Source organism: Notamacropus eugenii, chromosome 5 (genome assembly GCF_028372415.1).
Source record: "Notamacropus eugenii isolate mMacEug1 chromosome 5, mMacEug1.pri_v2, whole genome shotgun sequence".
NCBI lineage: Eukaryota > Metazoa > Chordata > Mammalia > Diprotodontia > Macropodidae > Notamacropus > Notamacropus eugenii.
In genome coordinates this window covers 199731583-199750053 of record NC_092876.1, presented here as the reverse complement: position 1 = coordinate 199750053, position 18471 = coordinate 199731583, and the positions used below count along the sequence as shown (strand labels likewise).

General features: G+C 38.4%; 1 protein-coding gene across 3 annotated transcripts in view; it reads right to left on the bottom strand.

The window, feature by feature from the left end:
- Positions 1-11932: 11932 nt before the first annotated feature.
- TEX26 (testis expressed 26) overlaps positions 11933-18471 on the bottom strand; it is a 38868-nt gene continuing 32329 nt past the window's right edge. For all 3 annotated transcript variants that reach the window (XM_072611850.1, XM_072611851.1, XM_072611849.1), the window contains 2 exons: positions 15045-15206; positions 11933-12107 (listed from right to left, as the gene is read on the bottom strand). In XM_072611850.1, the coding sequence (XP_072467951.1) occupies positions 12046-12107; positions 15045-15206 (224 nt within the window). In that variant the 3' untranslated portion in view covers positions 11933-12045. The remainder of the gene's footprint in view (positions 12108-15044; positions 15207-18471) is intronic.

Genomic DNA, 18471 nt, shown 5'->3' with positions numbered 1-18471 from the left:
TTAATTAAACATGTGTAAGTCATACTCTAGTTCAGGGGAAAGGTCAACACCCTGAATGTGGAAAAAATATGAGCAGAGAAGTAAAGAAGATACTGATAGTTCAGGGGAAAGGTCAGCACCTTGAGTGTGGAGAAAATATGAGCAGAGAAAATACAAGCAGAGAAATTAGCACAAAGATTCAACAGACAGGGCTCATACTATCTGAATAAAGTAATACCACCATCTACATACACCATGGGATGTAGGTGAGGGGCTCTTAACAAATGACTACTCAAGAGTCCCAACCAGGAAATCAAAAGGTCCTTCTCATAAGTGAACCCCTAAAGCAAAATACCAGCCTGCTGGTGTATATAACAAAGACTTGACTCCTAATTGGTTCAGAGTCAGTAAGCATGAAATCTATGTGACGCAGCACAGCTATGAACCATCAGGGTTCAAAGGAGATTGAGCCTTCAGATGTTTTCAATGAGCCTGGAAAGCTGAGCTCCAGAAAGAAAATAACAAAAATCCCACTTTGCTTGCTTCTACACAGTAATGTCATTTTGGTCCTCTTTACCCATAAACAACAATCAACCAACCATTTTGTCTTTTATTATACCCATTTTTGCATGAAACATTCCCTTGATATCTCTAATTTTCTTTAACAGATCTCTTATCTTTCTCTTTCTATTCTTCTCAGTGGTGGGAGCATACATTTGTATTACTGTGATGATGAATGGTTTGCCTTGGATCCAAATAAATATCACTGTCATTTTTGAGATCATACCTCAGTACTGATTTTCTCATGAGGGCTACCCCATTTCTTCTAAAGGACTGTTGCCCACAGTAGTATATGCAACTATTCCCCCAAATTATATTCATCCATTCCCATCCATTTAAGTTTACTGACACCCAGGACGTTGATATTTAATCTTTCCATCTCCTTTTTGACCATATCTAGCTCACCATGGTTCATAGATCTGACATTCCATGTTCCTATGAAATAGTGATCTTTAAATCACTGGACTTTCCTTTCATCACCAGACACATCTGCAGCTGAGTATCCTTTCCACTTTGGCCCAAACTTCTCAATAGTACTGGAGCTACTTGCAGTTGTCCTCCATTCTTCACTAGTATCATATTATACACCCTCCAACCTCATCTTCTGATGTCATCTCCTTTATCATTTTAGGGTCCATAGGGTTTTCTTAGCAAAGATACTGGAGTGGTTTGCCATTTCCTTCTCCAATGGATCACCTTTTGTGAGAACTCTCTATTATCACCTGTCCATCTTGAATAATCTTGCATGGCATAGTGCAAAATTTCATTGAGCTATGCAAGCCCCTCGCCATGACAAGGCAGTTAATAAGCACTTATTAAATGCCTACTGTGTACCAGCCATTGTACTTTGCGTTAAAGAAGCAAAAGAGAGTCTTTGTCCTCAAAGAACTCACAATCTAATGGGGATGACAAGAAGCAAACAAATATGTACAAGCGATATACGAGTTAAATAGGAAATAATTGAGGGAAGGCAATAGAATGAAGAGGGGCTGGGAAAGGCTTCCTGTAGAAAGTGGGATGTTAGTTGGGACTTGAAGGAAGTCAAAGCAGCTAGGAGCTGGAGATGAGGGGGAGAATATTGTAGGAATAGACAACAGCTAGAGGAAATGCCTGGAGTAGAGAGGTGGAATATTTTGTAAACAGGAAACCAAGGAGTCCATTGTAAGGTCACCAGTTGAAGAGTATGTGGTAGTAGGGAGCAAGGCAGAAGATGACAGGAAAGGTAAGGGGCAAAAAGACTAGGAAAGGTTATGAAGACCTTTGAATGTAAAACAAAATATTTTGTATTTGACTCTAGATGTGTTAGGGAGACACTGGAGGGAGTGACATGATTCAACTTACACTTTAGGAAAATCACTTTGGAGGGGGGAGAGGCTTGACAAAGAGTGGAGTTCAGTATGGGAAGGGAAAGAGAGGTGGAAAACCAATAGATTATGGTCAGATAAAAGGATTTTAGAATTCTCGAATGGATAAGGGTATGACCATTTTTGTCTGTGAGGTATATATGGAGGTATAGGTCATGGGAAGTAAGTAGATTGAGAAACTGAGTGGTTTGGGTCTTTGAAGGAGAGTCAGTAAGTATGTTGAAGTCCATTAGTATGAGGGCAGGAGTTGGGGAGCAGAGAAAGATTGTAAGCTAGGTGTTGAACTCATCGAAGAAGGAGATACATCTGTAGCAAGAGTTACCAAGAAATTGGATAGAAGATGTAGTTTGTATGGAACTCAAAAGAGAAAAGGACACTGCGTAATGGGGGTTGGGGAAAAACTTGGTAGTGGCAATGAGGAATAAGAGGTATTCTAACTTTTCCACCTTGACCAGTAAGCCAAGAGGAATAAGTAAAGGTACAGCTAGTACTAGAAAGGGTGGCCAGGGAGGCTGTACCATCCAGGTGAAGGCAGGCAGGTCTCTGCGAATGCAATAATATGGAAGGAGTAGGAGAGGAAAAGATTTAAGATGAAGGAAACTTTATTGCCTATAAAACAGGCATTCCAGAGGGCACAAAGGAAAGGATGGATGGTGTTTGATTGGGAATTGATGTGGAAGGGTTGAGGAGGAGGGGAATAAAGAATAGGAGGGGTAGGAAATGAGATCCAAATGATGACCAACATGAGTTCAGAATCATTAGGATATGTAGGATACGAATAAGTGAATATGTCCATTATTTAGTAGAAAACATCACTCTTCTCATCAGATGATGGTGGATATCAGACATGAGCCATACTCAAAATGATGGAAGGCATATAGTCAAGTGCGAAGCCTTATTTCAAATCCCTCCTTCCCTCCAAGGCTGGAATTTAAGCATCAGAAGAGATGAAAACTGAATGCATCAGGAAACAGAAGTCCTGCAACCCACCAACTTTCCTCTTCTTCTTTCCTCATTCTACTTCTGTGTTTGGAGCAGACTACTCCATTAGTTGGCAAAAACAGAGTAGTTGCTGATTCATATAGGATCATAGATTCAGAACCAGAAGGGCCCTCAGATGTCATTGAGTCCCACCCCATTTTTACAGATGAGAAAAGAGACTCAGAGAAGTTAAATTAATTACCAGAGAACTAAGTGGCACAATGAATAGAAAGAAGATGGACATGGAATCAGGAATAAGTGAGTTTAAATCCTGTTTCAGAAACTTACTGGCTGTGTGACCCTGGGTCAGTAACTTGGCTTCTAATTTCCTCAGTTTCCCTCATCACCCACCTTTTGGGGGCATTATGAGGATAAAGTGAGGCAGCTATTTGTAAAATCCTTTGCTATTGTTATTATAATTGCACCACACTACAAATACAATCAGCAGCAAAGCCAGCATTTGACTCTGACTTTAAATCCAGTCCTCTTTGCATTGAACCATGAGAGGACTCTATGCCTGGTGCTTGAAACATTCTACAAAATTTCAAAGTGCCAAGATCTTGGTTATATTTTATAGCTAAACTCTTGGTAGTGGTTTTAAATTCAGTCAATTCACTATTTGTGAGGGCAGAACTATAAAGGAATTCAACAGCCAATGAAACTCCTTGCAAAACCACTTCCTGGACTTACGTCAATTATAAGAGGAAAAAAGTTTCTTTTGCCTGTATGTAAAAATAAATTTTGCAGGGAAAAAAAATCAAACTTTTTTTCTTTATTGCCTCTTTGATGGAAATGTCATTGGGAATGCCCAATTCTTCTGCAATTGTTTTAATATAAATGAGATTATTTCACCTACAGGTTCACATGATACTCTCAGCATAGTCTTTGATCTAACTTAGATTTTAAAGGTTGGCAATGCTCGGCTAACTTCACTGGCATGGTTCAGAATTTTATTCCAGCTTACCAATGCACAGAAGAATCAAAAATCTATTTGGTCGAGAAAACCTTAGACCATGGAAATCCTTTTCGGATTTGCCAAGATATTGCCAACAGTATTGTATAACACCTTAACACTTCTGCTACTGGGAAGGTTGAGAATCTCTGAGCTTTTGTTTGGGAAAACCAACATATTCTAAGAGCTTTCTGTGCTTGTTAACATTTCCCAGAAGCTGGTAAAACTTGAAAAAAATGTAAAAAGATTTTGTTCGTTCCTGAAACTGCAAGAGCCACGTTATTCAAAGAAGCTCAGTTGATGCCTCGGAGATTGAGACTAACCAGGGGCACATGGCACAGATCTGGAAAATATATTTTGAAGCATGTTTTCTTGATTTGCTTGAAATTTTTTCTGCATTGTCCTACCCTTAGCCTCTTGCATTTTAATGTAATCTTCATCCAATCACAATTGATGAAGAATTTGTGATCCCAAACCCTTCTAGGCTTTTCAGGAACATGAATATATTTCATATTATTCTATTTCATTCTGCCAGTCATGCTGTCACAATGTAATAATATATTCATATAGCATTTATATAGTGCCTCCTATGTGCCAGACATTGTGCTAAGTGCTTTGCAAATATTATCTCATTTGATCCTCACAACTCTGGGACATAGGTACTATTATTATTGCCATTTTACAGTTGAGGAAAATGAGGTAATCATAGGTTAAGTCACTGACTTAGGGTCATACAATGTCTGATTTGAACTCAGGTCTTCCTGACTCCAAGTCCAGGGCTCCATCAATTGTAACACCTACATTCCTCATAATACCAACTCATTTGGTTCTGTTGGGTTGGTGGGCAACATCAGGGGGCATAGTCAAATACCAAATAAAAAATATTTTTAATTCTTGGTCTTAAAAATGATTTCAGAATGCCCAGAAAGCCAATAAGTTAGTGTAGTTCATTCTAATTTATAGAACCAAGAAGTTCCTCAAAATCATCTCTTTCAGTGTTGTATTATGGCTTATGAGTTCCAAAATAGAAAGACCTGACTATGAAGGCATTTAATTTTATCGTTGTAACCCTACCAGATTGGCTTTTGAACTGGAGAAAGTCCAATGAATTTTTTTGATCCCTTACTAATGAAAATGCAAACTTTCTAGCCAGATTATTTGGGAAGGATTTGATCAAAAGGTTTTTTTTTTTTTGCTGAAGACACTGAAAAGAAAAAAAGGATCCATTTGCAATACATAATCTATCTCATTTACAAAATTTCCATCGGAATGTCATTTGTATAACTATATAGTTGACACAGAGATAGCCATCACCTTGGTTTGCTTTGAAGAGGCCTTCTTTGCCTTGGGATTCAACCCAACTCAAGTCATTAATATTTGCTCAGGATGGAGGAACTTTTAAGTTTACTGGAATATTAGGATATGGAACTATTCATAGGTAGCTGACTAATGATTAAGTCAATCAGAGCTGGATATGTTAGCCCTTCATGCGGATGATTCATTCTTGAGGTCTATGTAATACACATGGACTCCGTTTTTAGGGTGATCTGTGATTAACCATTTCTGCCACCACCACAATAACCAACGAATACTTCTTAACTCCATTTTGTCCCTTTCCTCATTACCCATTCCCCCCACCATTCCCCCAAGAGAAAACTCTTGAGAATGGACACTCATTTGGACGCCATGTTATAAACCTTGCAGGACTAGAAAGGAAATTATATTATTTATCTCTGCTTACCTTATAAATTATCCAGAATGCAGTGATTTTGTGTGAAAATAACACATACTGTTTTAGCACTCCCCTCCCACTTCACTTTCATGGGAGTTATGGTCAAGAATATCATTTATCATTTGATAGCCAGTAATGAGCGTTTAAGACTTATTTCCTATGAAATAGAAATTTATTTCTGCCAGTAATAATAGGGGACAATCAGTGGTATTAAATCAGTGGTGGACTTGATGTTTTTTAAAAGGTGCTTCCCCCCCAATTACTTGGCATCCTCTGTTGGTTGGAGTGTGAAGATGAAGGAGGAAAATGCAGAACAACATTACATATGAACATTACAAATGTATAATTCCTCTAATAAAGACCACACCCTGCTTTCCTGACCAAATATGTCACTTATGCACACTATATTCTGTTGAATGGAACTGTTGGCTTTTCTCTTCCTATATAAAATACACAGTAACAAAGCATAACTTACAGGATGCTTCACATCTGGCCATTTTTATTGGGAAGTATTCAATAAAAGGAAATTTCAATAAAGTCCATTTTTCTTCATTGTGCTTTGGCTTAGAAGGTTGTATTATGATGAAGCTTCATCATTCATATGTGATGACTTATCACAGACGGAATACTTGAATGTCACAGAGAGGAGCAATTTTCTGGCATTGAAAATACTTTTTAAAAGTACCTTTTGTTGTATTCCTTGTATATGTTGTACCCACTGTAAGTTGTTCAGTCATTTCAGTTGCATTCAGCTCTTCATGACCCCATTTTGGTTTTTCTTGGCAGAGAAAATGGAGTGGTTTGCCATTTGCTTCTCTAACTCATTTTTGTAGGTGAGGAAACAGAGGCAAACAGAATGTTAAGTGACTTGCCCAGGGTCGCACAGCTAGCAAATGTCTGAGGGCTGGGTTTGAACTCAGGTACTATTCACTGTCCCACCCAGCTGCCCCACCCACTGTATTTGATCCTGTTAAAAAAAACAACAACAACTCTGTATTTGGAAGCTGGACCAGTTCTACTAACTATCTGTTTGCTACTGTCTTCTCTGTCAAAAAATAATGAAGGACCTTTGGACTGGAGAAATAGAGCAAAAGTGGCAGATAGGAAATTGATAATCAATATAAACAAAGAGCTACTGAGAGAATACCTAACTGATGAAATCAAGTCACCAATTTCAAATGAACTATATCTTCAGGTACTGAAGGACCTGAAAGATGTCATTGCTCATTCGCTGTAAGTGATATTTCAAAGATGTAGAAACTGGGAGAAAGCCCTCAGGAGAGGGGTATATGCTCCAATTTTCCAAAAAAGGGAAGAGAATGAAGTCTGTAAACTTCACAGTTAACTGAGGTTGACTTTGATTTATTCTAGAATGTATTATTAAAGAAATGGTTAATGAATGTCTAGAAAAGTAAGTAGCAACTGCAAAGATCCAATAAGGCTTCAGAAAAAACCATGCCAGATTCAACTTATTTCCTCTTTGGAAGGAACTTCTAGACTGGTAGACACAAAAAGTGCCATAGCTCTAGCTTACCTAGATTTTAACACACCTTTTTATAAAGAATCTCATACTGTTTCTTATGGAAAAGATGGACAAATGTGGGTTAATAGTACAGCTAGATAGAGATAGAACCTGACTCAAAGAGGAGGTATCAATGCTTCTATGACATCTTGGAAAGAGATCTACAGTGGAGTAGCCCAAGCATCTGTGATTGGACTTATGCCATTTAACATTTTTACACTGACTTGGATAAAAGCATAGAAAACACACTTGTCACATTTGCAGATGACACAAAGCTGGGAGAGATAACCAATGTGCTCAATGACAGAGTCAGATCCAAAACGACTTTGACAAGCCAGAATATCAGGCTGAATAAGATAAGATAGAATTTAATAAGGATAAAAGTAAGATCTGGTGCTTGGCTTCAAGAAATCACCTTCACAATGACAAGTTGGGGAAAAATTTATTACCCAGAAGTTTATGTGAGAAAAGATCTTAGTGGAGTAGCTAAGTGGTGCAGTGGATAGAGCACCAGTGCAGGAGTCAGGAGGACCTGAATTCAAATTCACCTCAGACACTTGACACTCACTAGCTGTGTGACCTTGGGCAAGTCACTTAACCCCAAATGCCTCATCCTGGGTCATCTCCAGTCATCCTGATGAATATCTGGTCACTGGATTCAGATGGCTCTGGAGAAGAAGTGAGGCTGGTGACCTGCACAGCCCTCCTTCACTCAAAACAAAGTCAAGTGCAAGTCATGTCATCATTTCTCGGATGACATGGTCTTCTTCAGCAATGAAGGATGAACACACACACATACACACTATTATATATGTGTATATATGCACATACATACACACACATACATATATACATACACACACATATATATGTGTATATATATCATTGGGACTCTCAGTTTTAATACGTGAGCTTTCAGCTTAGAAAGGACATTGATAACCTAGAAAGTATGTAGAGATGGTGAAGGGCTTCAAGTCCATGCCATACAAAGATTGGTTGAAGGAAGATAGAATGTTTAATCTAGAGAAAATGTGGGGATGCAGGAGGAGGGTGGGATGATTTGTTGTTGCCTAGTCCTATCCAACTCTTCATGACCCAGTGAATCATACTAACCATGGAATTTTCTTGGCAAAGATACTGAAGTGGTTTGCCATTTCCTTCTCCAGGGGATTAAGGCAACCAGAGGTTAAGTGACTTGCCCAGGGTCACAACTGGTTAGTATCTGCAGCCAGTTTTGAAGTCAGATCATCCTAACTTCAGACCCAGTCTACTTAGCAGCCTGTGGAATAACAGCTGTCTTCAAATATTTAAAGGGCTGTCATGTGGAAAAGATGGCCCAAGAAAATTTTTTCTACATTGCCCCAGTAGGGCAGAATCAGGGTCACAGGGAGGATGTTACAGAGACACAAATTTAGGTCTGATGTCAGAATAAATTTCCTCCAATTAGAGGTCTCAAGCAGAGAATGAATCATCATTTGTTTTGCTATCTTAACACGAGAATCCCTTTTGGTGTATAGGTTGGACCAGATGGTTGATGAGGTCACTTTGAACTCTGAAATTCTGAGATTCTGTGAAACTTTGGATAAGTTGTTTCATTTCATGGGACCTTCCCCATTCCTTCATTTATAAAATGAGAGTCAGATTACCTGAGGCCTCTTTATTCTAGGATTCTGTGTTGCAAGTGGGTGGCAGCCCACCTTGCCTATCATGACTGCTGATTCTGCCAGAGAGTAAGAGCTGCTTGATGCATTTACTTAACTTGCTGGAAAAGGAAGAAGAACCGACTCTTTATAGCTATGGAATTTGTTGTACCCCCCAAACCTGTCAGGGATCAGGAGTATGGGGCTCCTTTTAGAACTCACAAGATCACTACACAAATTTGCTAAACAAAGAGAATTATTTGATAGAGATTGTTATGAAGGGCTTCTAGGTGGCTCAGTGGAAAAGATGCTGGGCCTGGAGTCAGGAAGACCTGAGTTCAAATCTTGTCTCAGAAGCTTCCTAGCTATGTGACCCTGGGCAAGTCACTTAAAAACTACCTTTGCCTCAGCTTCCTCAACTATAAAATAGGAATAACTATAGGTAGGTAACACCTACCTCCCAGAGTTGATTTGAGGCTTAAATGAGATAACGGTTTTAAAGTGTTCAAGAACAACGCCTGGCACATAAATAGGTACTTAATAAATTCTTTGTTTGTTTTATCAGTAAATACACTATAGGAGATGTCTTAGATCGCTAACCTACATATAAATCTATCAAAACTTACTCTTACATAATGCAAGAAAAAATAGCTAACAATAGTCCTAAAGATAGTAGACTCATAATTATTTCTGTAAAGAGAAACACAGATGATGAACTTTCCTAAGTCCAGTTGGTTATTCAGTGACATAAGGCCACATAATGAGGCCCTTAAGTAAGAAGAAAAGAGAGTAAGAAAGTTATGTCAAGTCAACAAACATTTATTAAGCTCCGTCTTTGGGCCAGTCACCACATTGGTAATACAAAGAGAATACAAAGAAAAAAATACAAAGAAAAACAATCCTTGCTCTCATGGAGTTTACAATCTAATGGGCTTTGAAACATCATGTAAACAAGCATGTAAAAACAAGGAATAAATTGGAAATGATCTCAGAAGGGTGGGCATTCAAGATAGGAAAGGGCAAAATTATGAAGGACCTTAAAAGCCAAAGAGAGCTGTTAAGGCTTCAAACTGCACTAAAACTTTTGGAATGCCCTCTATCTGGTGTTGGAGTTAACAGTTTACCTGGAGTTTATTGAATAAGGGAGTGATATGGTAAGACCTGCATTTTAGAAAGATCAATTTGATAGCCTATACTGGAGTGAGGAGAGATTTACAAGGATGGGAGACGAACCCTAAAGTTATACTGCGACAGTTCAGGCATGAGGGGCCTGCATCAGAGTGGTGATAATAACAGAGAAGAGAAAGGGGTTTATACGAGAGATGTGAAGGTAGAACTGACAGGACTGAATGAGAGTAAGGAGGAATAATGAAGGGTAACACCTAGGTTATGCCCTCAAAAGGAACTGGGAAGTTTGGAAGAAGAGTTGGGTAAAATGATTTGCTCAATTCTGGATATACCGAGTTTAAGCTATCTATAGGACATCCAGTTTGAGTTGTCTAATAGGCAGATGGGCAATGGGAGACTGAAAGTCAATGAAGATAAGTCGATTTGAGAATCATCAGCTTTATTGTTGTTCAGTTGTTTCAATGTGTCTGATTCTTCATGACCCTATTTGGGGTTTTTGTGGCAAAGATACTTGAGTGATTTACCAGTATTTCCTTCTCCAGCTCATTTTACAGAAGAGGAAACAGAGGCAAACAGTTAAGTGACTTGCCCAAGATCACACAACTGGTAAGTGTCTGAGGCTAAATTTGAACACAGGTCTTCCTGACCAGGCCTGGCACTCTACTCACTTAGCTGACCCTCTCCCAATAATTAAATCTATGCAAAAATAATATGAACTGCCTGGGGAGGTATTAGGTTCCTCAGACCATTTGGAGGTCTTCAAGCAGGGGTCTGGATAATTGCTTGTTAAGTTGTTACAGTGGGGGTTTCTTTTGGGTATCAAAGGTTGGACTAGTGGACCAATAAGATATTTCCTACTCTCAAATTGTGATGCTTTGCTACTACCCAGTATATGTTCATTCTGATGATACCTTGATACCGTCCATGACTTTGGAGCCATTAAAGCCAGGAAAGCTATAAGGTAATCTCTGATAAAGCTGTGAATGGACCTGCATATATTATCTATGACCTTTTGTACTGCTCTACCTCCAAATGGAAATGAGCTACTGTTCTAGGAAGTACAATTGTGAGGGGGTCGAGGCACAGTTTTCAAGTGGACATCAGTGTCTTTAGCTTACAAGTTTTCTGGTACTTTATACAGAATCTCTTGCCTAAACGCTTTCTTGAGGCAAAGAATCTTGTCACATTCAGTGATTTTCTCTGGCCTGTATTTAACACAGAAAGTTCTGCAAAACAACATGCTTCTAATGAGGCTTTGTAGGTCTGGCCATCATTTTTGAGGCTGTTTCAAGGTTAGCTGGTATGTACATGAATTTCCTACATGTATGGGGGAAATAATCCCTTTCTTCTGTTATACCAAAGTTCACACCAAGTAAGATAATGTCTTCCTTTAAAAACACTAGTAACATGAGGTAATCTAAAATTTTGCTAATGGAAAAACCAAATTAAGACTATATTTTTAGCTTTTCTAGGTGACTTTAAAATTTTGATGAACTGTTAAATTCATTATTGCATTAGACAAGCATTTATTAAACACCTACTACATGCAAGGCACTGTGTTGGATGCTAGAGATACAATGACCTTACATTTCAATTGTGGGGGAAAGGAAATGACCCAAACATAGAAAACTCTAATACAAACTGGGGAGGGGATGATAGGGACAAAGGAGAGAATTAGACAAAATACTCCAAAACAATCTGAGGAAAGAGAGTAGACTTTCAGCTAGGGGGAATTAAAAAAGACTTCCTTCAGTAGGTAGCACCTGAGGTGAGCCTTGATGGAAGGGAAGAGTTTTAAAAGGCAGGGTGGAAGAAGAAAGCACATTCTAGGAATGAGGAGGCCTGCACAAATGCACAGACACAGGCAATATTTTGACTGGAATATAGAGGACATGAAGGGGAGCAATGTGAAAGGAGGGTAGAAAGGTGAAGTCAGGCTGTGGAAAACCTTGAATACAATGTTGAAAAATTTGTATTTTATCCTAAAGGCAATAGGGAGCCCCTGAAGGTTTTTGAAGAGGTGAGTGACACATGAGGAATTTATGAATAACACAAGAACATTAAGACAACACATTCAAATTAACAACTATCTTATTATTTTTCAGTATTGACAGAAATATGAATCGGTTCCTTAAGCACCATCCTTAAGCATCAGGTTGATGTCCACAGACACTGGCTAAACTTACTTATTTATGCTTGTTGCCCCTATTCCAATTTTCATTAATGAAATTCTGAAGAATTTTTCTTTCTGGAAATAAGGAGGGAAAAGTTTTGTTTAATTTTTTAGAATGCGAAAACAAGAAATAGAAACAAGTGATGTAAACCATCGCTTTAACAAAGTTAAGTATGTTAAGGAATGTAAGACTTGCGTAGTAATCTTACAGACAAGAGAGCATAACTTAGAGGATATGATTCCTGTGTCCATAAGAGGACATAATTATTTATTGATTGGTGAGATCAGTTTGCTACTTAAGTTTTAATACTTGGAAGATCAGCTTAAGACATATGGATGACAGTGGCAAATATCTTATATTTTACAGGGGAAAAAAAGAGTTATTTTTCTGCCCAAACTGGCTAAATAATGAATTATTTTCTTTCCCTTGAAAAACAAGAGACAAGAAAAACACGCAAATCATTACTCATTTTGTTATAAAAATCATTATATTTCAGTTAATATGACTAACATAGAAAAACTACAGATTTAATTCAAATGTCACCACAATTGATTAAAAATAGATGCTACCAACAATGAACTACATCATGGATAGGTGCCCCTTATAAAAATTGTAACAATATCTAGCAATACAATATCTAATACAGTACTTTAAAGTTGCAACATACTATACATACATGATCCTCAAAATAATCCTTGTGAGATAGGGGCTATTAACTATTTATATTATAAATAAAGGTGACAATATTTAAAATAATAAATTAGGGGCTATTATTAACTATATCATTATAAATAATGATGATATTTACAATAATAAATTATTATTATTTTAGAGGGAACTAAGGTTGAGCATGGTTAAACAGGTAAGCTAGGATCATATAACCAGCAAGTGTCTGAGGCAGGGTTTGAAATTTGGCCTTTACTCCAATCTAACACTCATACCCACTGTGCCTACCTAGCTACCTTTATAAAAGTTAACTGTGAATAGTAAAATTTGATTATTTAGCATGTTTTATCATCTCTTTGGTAGATAAGAAAACCTCTCTCTCCTTTCTAACAAGTTGTTCCTGCTCCAAATACTACTCCTTCTCTCCTCCCTTTTTCTGAATCTTTTATGCCAGGAAACTTCTGTCTGCTAAATGGCACCTCACTGCCTGAGACATCAGAGAATGAATCCAATCAGATGTGCCTGATTGAGACTCTCCTCCCTCCCTACAAAAGCCAGGTCCCTTTTTTTAGGGATAGCTCCCGAAAATAAGCTGCCCTCTGTTATCTGAGTGTATGAATTGTCCCTAGCACAAGAGATCAGCTTGTGGACCAAGTATGTGAAAGGAGGTGATGGTATCAGAGGTAAGTCAGTTTATAACCCCAGTCTTGGAAGCGTTGGCTTCAGTTTCCAGCGTAAGAGGTTGGCATGCTCCACTTGCTGGAAGAAATAAGCTCCCAGTCCCCCTCCCTCAATGATTAGGGAAACTGACAGCTCACACCTACAGAGAGTAAGCTGAATCTCATCTCCCAGTGACTGCTCTCTGTTTATAGCCTTTCCTTAACGTCCCTTGCGTTTCCTCGTGTTCCCATCCTTGGATGTTCCCTTAAGTCTCAAGCCTTTCCTAGGATTAGATTAAACACTCAGAAAATAAAAGTCTATTGCTTTTAGCATTGGTGGCCCTCTTTCAGATGCCTCTATCTCTCCCTCTTCTCTGCCCCGCCCCCATGGACTTAAGAGATGTAGTTTTTAAACATTTTAGGAAATGGCTTTTTTTAGCTCTAAAATAAAGCTGATGGAAATTAACATGATTTAAAGTAAACCAGCTGGGTCCAGTGTAGCCAGATAACAGGTCTTTTTTTTTTCTTGGCCTTCTTTTCTGGCTCTTGGTTAGTGCCCTTATGATGGCTATGTCAATAGCCGGTACCTATTATGCTCCTAGCACTATGTTAGGAACTGGGTATACAAGGCAAGAAGCTGGCAGACCCTGGCTGAGAGCCATAAACTGTCCAAGTGCCCAGACAACTGGATCCAGCCCCTTTCTGATTCTGAGTAAGGCAGCACACATGTTTCTTACACATATCCTTACTTTGAGCTTGGGGAGGAGGAAGGACATGGTGGAGGGCAAAAGGAGAACAAGGTAGGACATTATTCCTGCTCTTTCTCCATTGGTCTGAATCCCTTGCTTTAATCCCATTCTTTTGTGTTGATCAGTCATTCTGCTATGAACTTTCCATCTCTGTCTTCCCCCTATTCTATCCCTTTTCTCATCTTCACTCTTCTCTCACCTTTAGCTGCATGTCTGCCTTCAGGGAGTGCACAACTCCCACTTTTGCCCCAAAGAAAAGAACTCTTGAGATATAACCCCAGAGAAGAGAGTTAGAGATATGTGAGTAAGAGGGGAGAGTTAAAGGAATAAAAGCTGGGGTTTTTTTCCTATTTGAGGGATGGGAGTAGTTTTAGAAAAGACTATGGACTTAGGGATCCTGGTGCGGTAGTGTTCAGTCATTTCGGCCATGTCCGACTCTTCATTGGGGTTTGCTTGACAGAGATACTGAAGTGGTTTGCCATTTCCTTCTCTAGATCATTTTACAGATAAGGAAACTGAGGCAAATAACGTTACATGACTTGCCCAGGGTCATACAACTAGTGTCTGAAGCTGGATTTAAAGGAAGATGAGTCTTCCTGACTCCAGACTTGGTCCTCTAATATTGTATGTTTTTCACCTTGTACAACCAGTGCCTAATATAGTGCTAATAGGTACATAGTAAATACCTGATTGATTGATATAGCTATTTTAAGGGTACTAACCAAGAGCCAGAAAAAAAAAAGAAAAATGATCATGTACCTCATTTTCTATATAAAAACATTATGATTAGGTCCTCTTCTTTCAAGGGAAATATCAGTTCAGAGAATTGAGCATAACAAGGTAGAGTGATAGGGAATGACCATAAAGTGGAATAGTTCCTATATGATAAAACCCACTCAAGGGACCAAATTGTATTTTAGTATGTCTATCAACTTACCCTTCTCTGGAACTTTCTCGAGGTACTTCTTGACTTCAGCTTCAGGGAGAGAACTTAAAATCATGGCACAATCTAAGCACTCCTTTCCATAATGTCTTTCATATGTACTCTGTTTCTTTGAATGTTCTTGGTTCCAAATGTGGCTAAGCAGAACTGAAGGAACTGTGGAGACAAAGGAGAAAAAAATCAAGGGGTGGAAAGCTTGTGTGTAAGCAAAGAATCATCACCATCTCTTGACATTACAGTGAAAGTCATGGGTCCCCCATCATGGGATGAATCTGCATTCTCAATGATATGAGGGACTAAGTTATCATTTTAAATGAAACTTCTTTAAATAACCAAGCAAGAAAAATCTGGAAGGAGGTATCCAGGACCACAAGATTATCAGGTTTATCATTGGAGGAGAAATGATGGGAGACAATGTAAGAGAAATCCAGGTTTGAGTTTCTAGTCACTTGGGACAACAGTCAGGAGTATATGAGTACAGTAGATTGTAAGCTTCATGAAAGTAGAGACTAATTGTTTTTACATGTAATTGGAAAAAATAAATTATGAAAATTTTCAGAAAAAAAACTTGAAAAAAAGAAAACCTGCTACATTTTTGTCTTTGTATCCTTAGTGCCTAACAGTGTCTGGCACTTAAGACAATGCTTAATAAATACCCATTGAATCAGATAGAATCCTGAAGACTGATACTTGGCAGACCAAGGCAGTCATAGAACCTCAAGAGCAGGTCAGTTTGGAGTCAGAAGATGTGAATTCAGTTCCCAGCTCCACTGTTTTGATATGTTTATGACTTTGAGCATTTTATTTTTCTTTACCTCAGTTTCTTGATCTGTAAAATGAGGTTGAAAATATCTCATCCTGTTGCTATGAAGACCAAATGAAATAAAGTATATAAGAACTCTTTATAAGTAGCTTGGTTTTGGAAGGTGCTTTGGTTCTTCTATTAGAATATGGTTGTGTCCACAGACGTGGGGATTCACTTCAAACAAAGCAATGATGTCATACTGTGAAGATCTGTCTGATTCTGCTTCTGGCTTCCATTGAGAATGGGTGAAGAGAGAACTTTCCTTGACTAAGAAGAATAATGAAATTGAGTAGGTCATTTGGAGTGGTTTTCTCTAGTAAAGGAGACCAGAGGTTGAATTTGGGGAAGAGAAATTAAGGCAAATTTGAAGGATAAAAACAATCTCCTTTAACCAGATAATTCAATAGACCATTCTAGACAGAAATAAGAAATAGGTGAGGAGTTTGCAAAAAAATAACCATCCTGGAATAGGGTCATAATAGAGTAGTGACAAGGTGCCTCATTTATCCAGATATGTGACTAATAACTTTACCAAAAAACAGAGCAACTAATAATTTCTTGAATTAACAGTGACAATTTCATCCTTTGAAAGGCTGAGGAACTAAAAAAAAAAAGGAAATTCTATTCTGGATCTGATTCTCACTAATAGAAAGTGGTTGCTAAGATGGAAATGATAGGAATCCATGAGAAAATGACTACACCCTTGTAGAGTTTGTAAAAGAGAAGTCCAGGAATAGTTTGACATGCACCCTCTATTATAAGAAAGCATATTTTTAAAGAGTTTGGAGAAAGGAGGGGTAGGATTTTATGAACTACCAGTTCTATAGGGAAAGTCAGTCTAGGAAGAATGGAAAATGTTCAAGAATGAAAACTTAAGGCACAAAAGTTAACCCTACCAGTTTGGAGGGAAAATGGGATTTGTCTGAAAAGAATGATGTGGACACACAGGGAACTCACCAACTAATTTAATTTTTAGATGAATGCACAGAAGATGGAAACAAGGACATGTAATAGAAGATGCATTTTCAAAGTATGGCATGGTCCTATATGAAATGTAAGGAGGAATAAAGTTCTGAACAAGCTGAGGTTGTAAAGAAAACTAAGGACAAAAGTCAATAAGCATTTATTAAGTGCTTACTATTTGCCAGGCACTGTGCTAAGTGCTAGAAATAAAAAAGGCAAAAGATAAACACCCCACCCACCCCCCACCCCCACCCCCAAGCCCCCCTCCCTCAAGGAGCTCACAATCTAGTGGGGAGTGTACTACATGCAAACAACTGTGGACAAAGAAGCTAAATGCAGGATATAGAACAGAGTCAGCAAAAGGTGAGGATTAGATAAATAGATTTGAGGATCGTCATCATCATAGAGATGATAACTGAATCCTGAAAGTGAAATAATAGAGAGGAAGAAAAGAGGAACAAGGACAGGACCCTGTTGAACACTCACCCTTAGTGACCGTGACCTGAATAAAGATCTTGCAAAGAAGACAGAGTAGGAGAGGTCAGATAGGTAGGAGGAGAATCACTATGGAATATTATTCTGAAAACTGAGAAAGAAGAGAATATTGTTAACATGATGGTGTCAAAAGCTAAAAAGAGATCAAGAAGGATGAAGATTGAGAAAAGGCAGTCACTGGCTTTGGCAATTAAGAGATCATTTGTAACTTTGGGGAGAGCAGCTTTGTTGTCATGATGAGGTTAGAAGACAGGCTATAAAGAGTTGAGAAGAGAGAGATAAAGTATTGTAGGTCTTTTCAAAGAGTTTAGCCCCACAAAAGGCAGAGGAGATTTGGGATGACACTTAGCAGAGATGGTAGAACAAACAATAAAGGCATTTTCTTTTTTTACTATTTTGAGAGAAAAAGGGAGAATTTCAAGAAGGAATGGGCATGATAGGACATTGATAGACACAACAGAGAGGGAAGGGAGAGTTGTTCAATTTCTGTTTTGTTTTACTTTATCAAAAATGATCTTTAAATCAGACCTCACATCTAGAGTATTGTGTTCAGTTCTGAGTACCACAATTTATGGGAGGCATTGATAAGCCAGAGAGGGCTAGCAAGATTAGTGAAGAACCTTAAGTTCAATGTCACATTAGGATTGATTAAACAACTAGAATATTCAACCTAGAGGTGATGTAAAGAGGACATGCCAGCTATCTTCAAATATTTGTTGGATTGTCCTATGTAGGAGGGATTAGGCTTGTTCTTTTGGTCCCAGAGAACAAACCAGAGTCAATGGTTGGAAGCTGCAGAGAGACTAACTTAGGCTTGATGACAGGAAAATCTTCCTACCAATTAGAGTAATTAATGGAGTGAGTGGAGTGGGCTTGCCTTGAAGGATAGTAGGTGGCTCATCTTCCTTAGAAACCTATAAGCATAAGGTAGATGAATTTTGTCAGTTATGTTTCAGTGGGGAATATTTTCATGTATGGTTTCAGCTAGATAGCTGCAGAGGTTCTCAAATTCTGTGATTCTGAGTGTCCCAACTCATGCCCCAGCCAAATTGGCCTCCTTCTCAGAATGATGCGAGGTTTTCTGTCTCAGCTTTTCATTGGAATGGGAAGACATTTGCTAAGTATTTAGTATTTGAGTTACTAAAGCTCCCTCTAAAG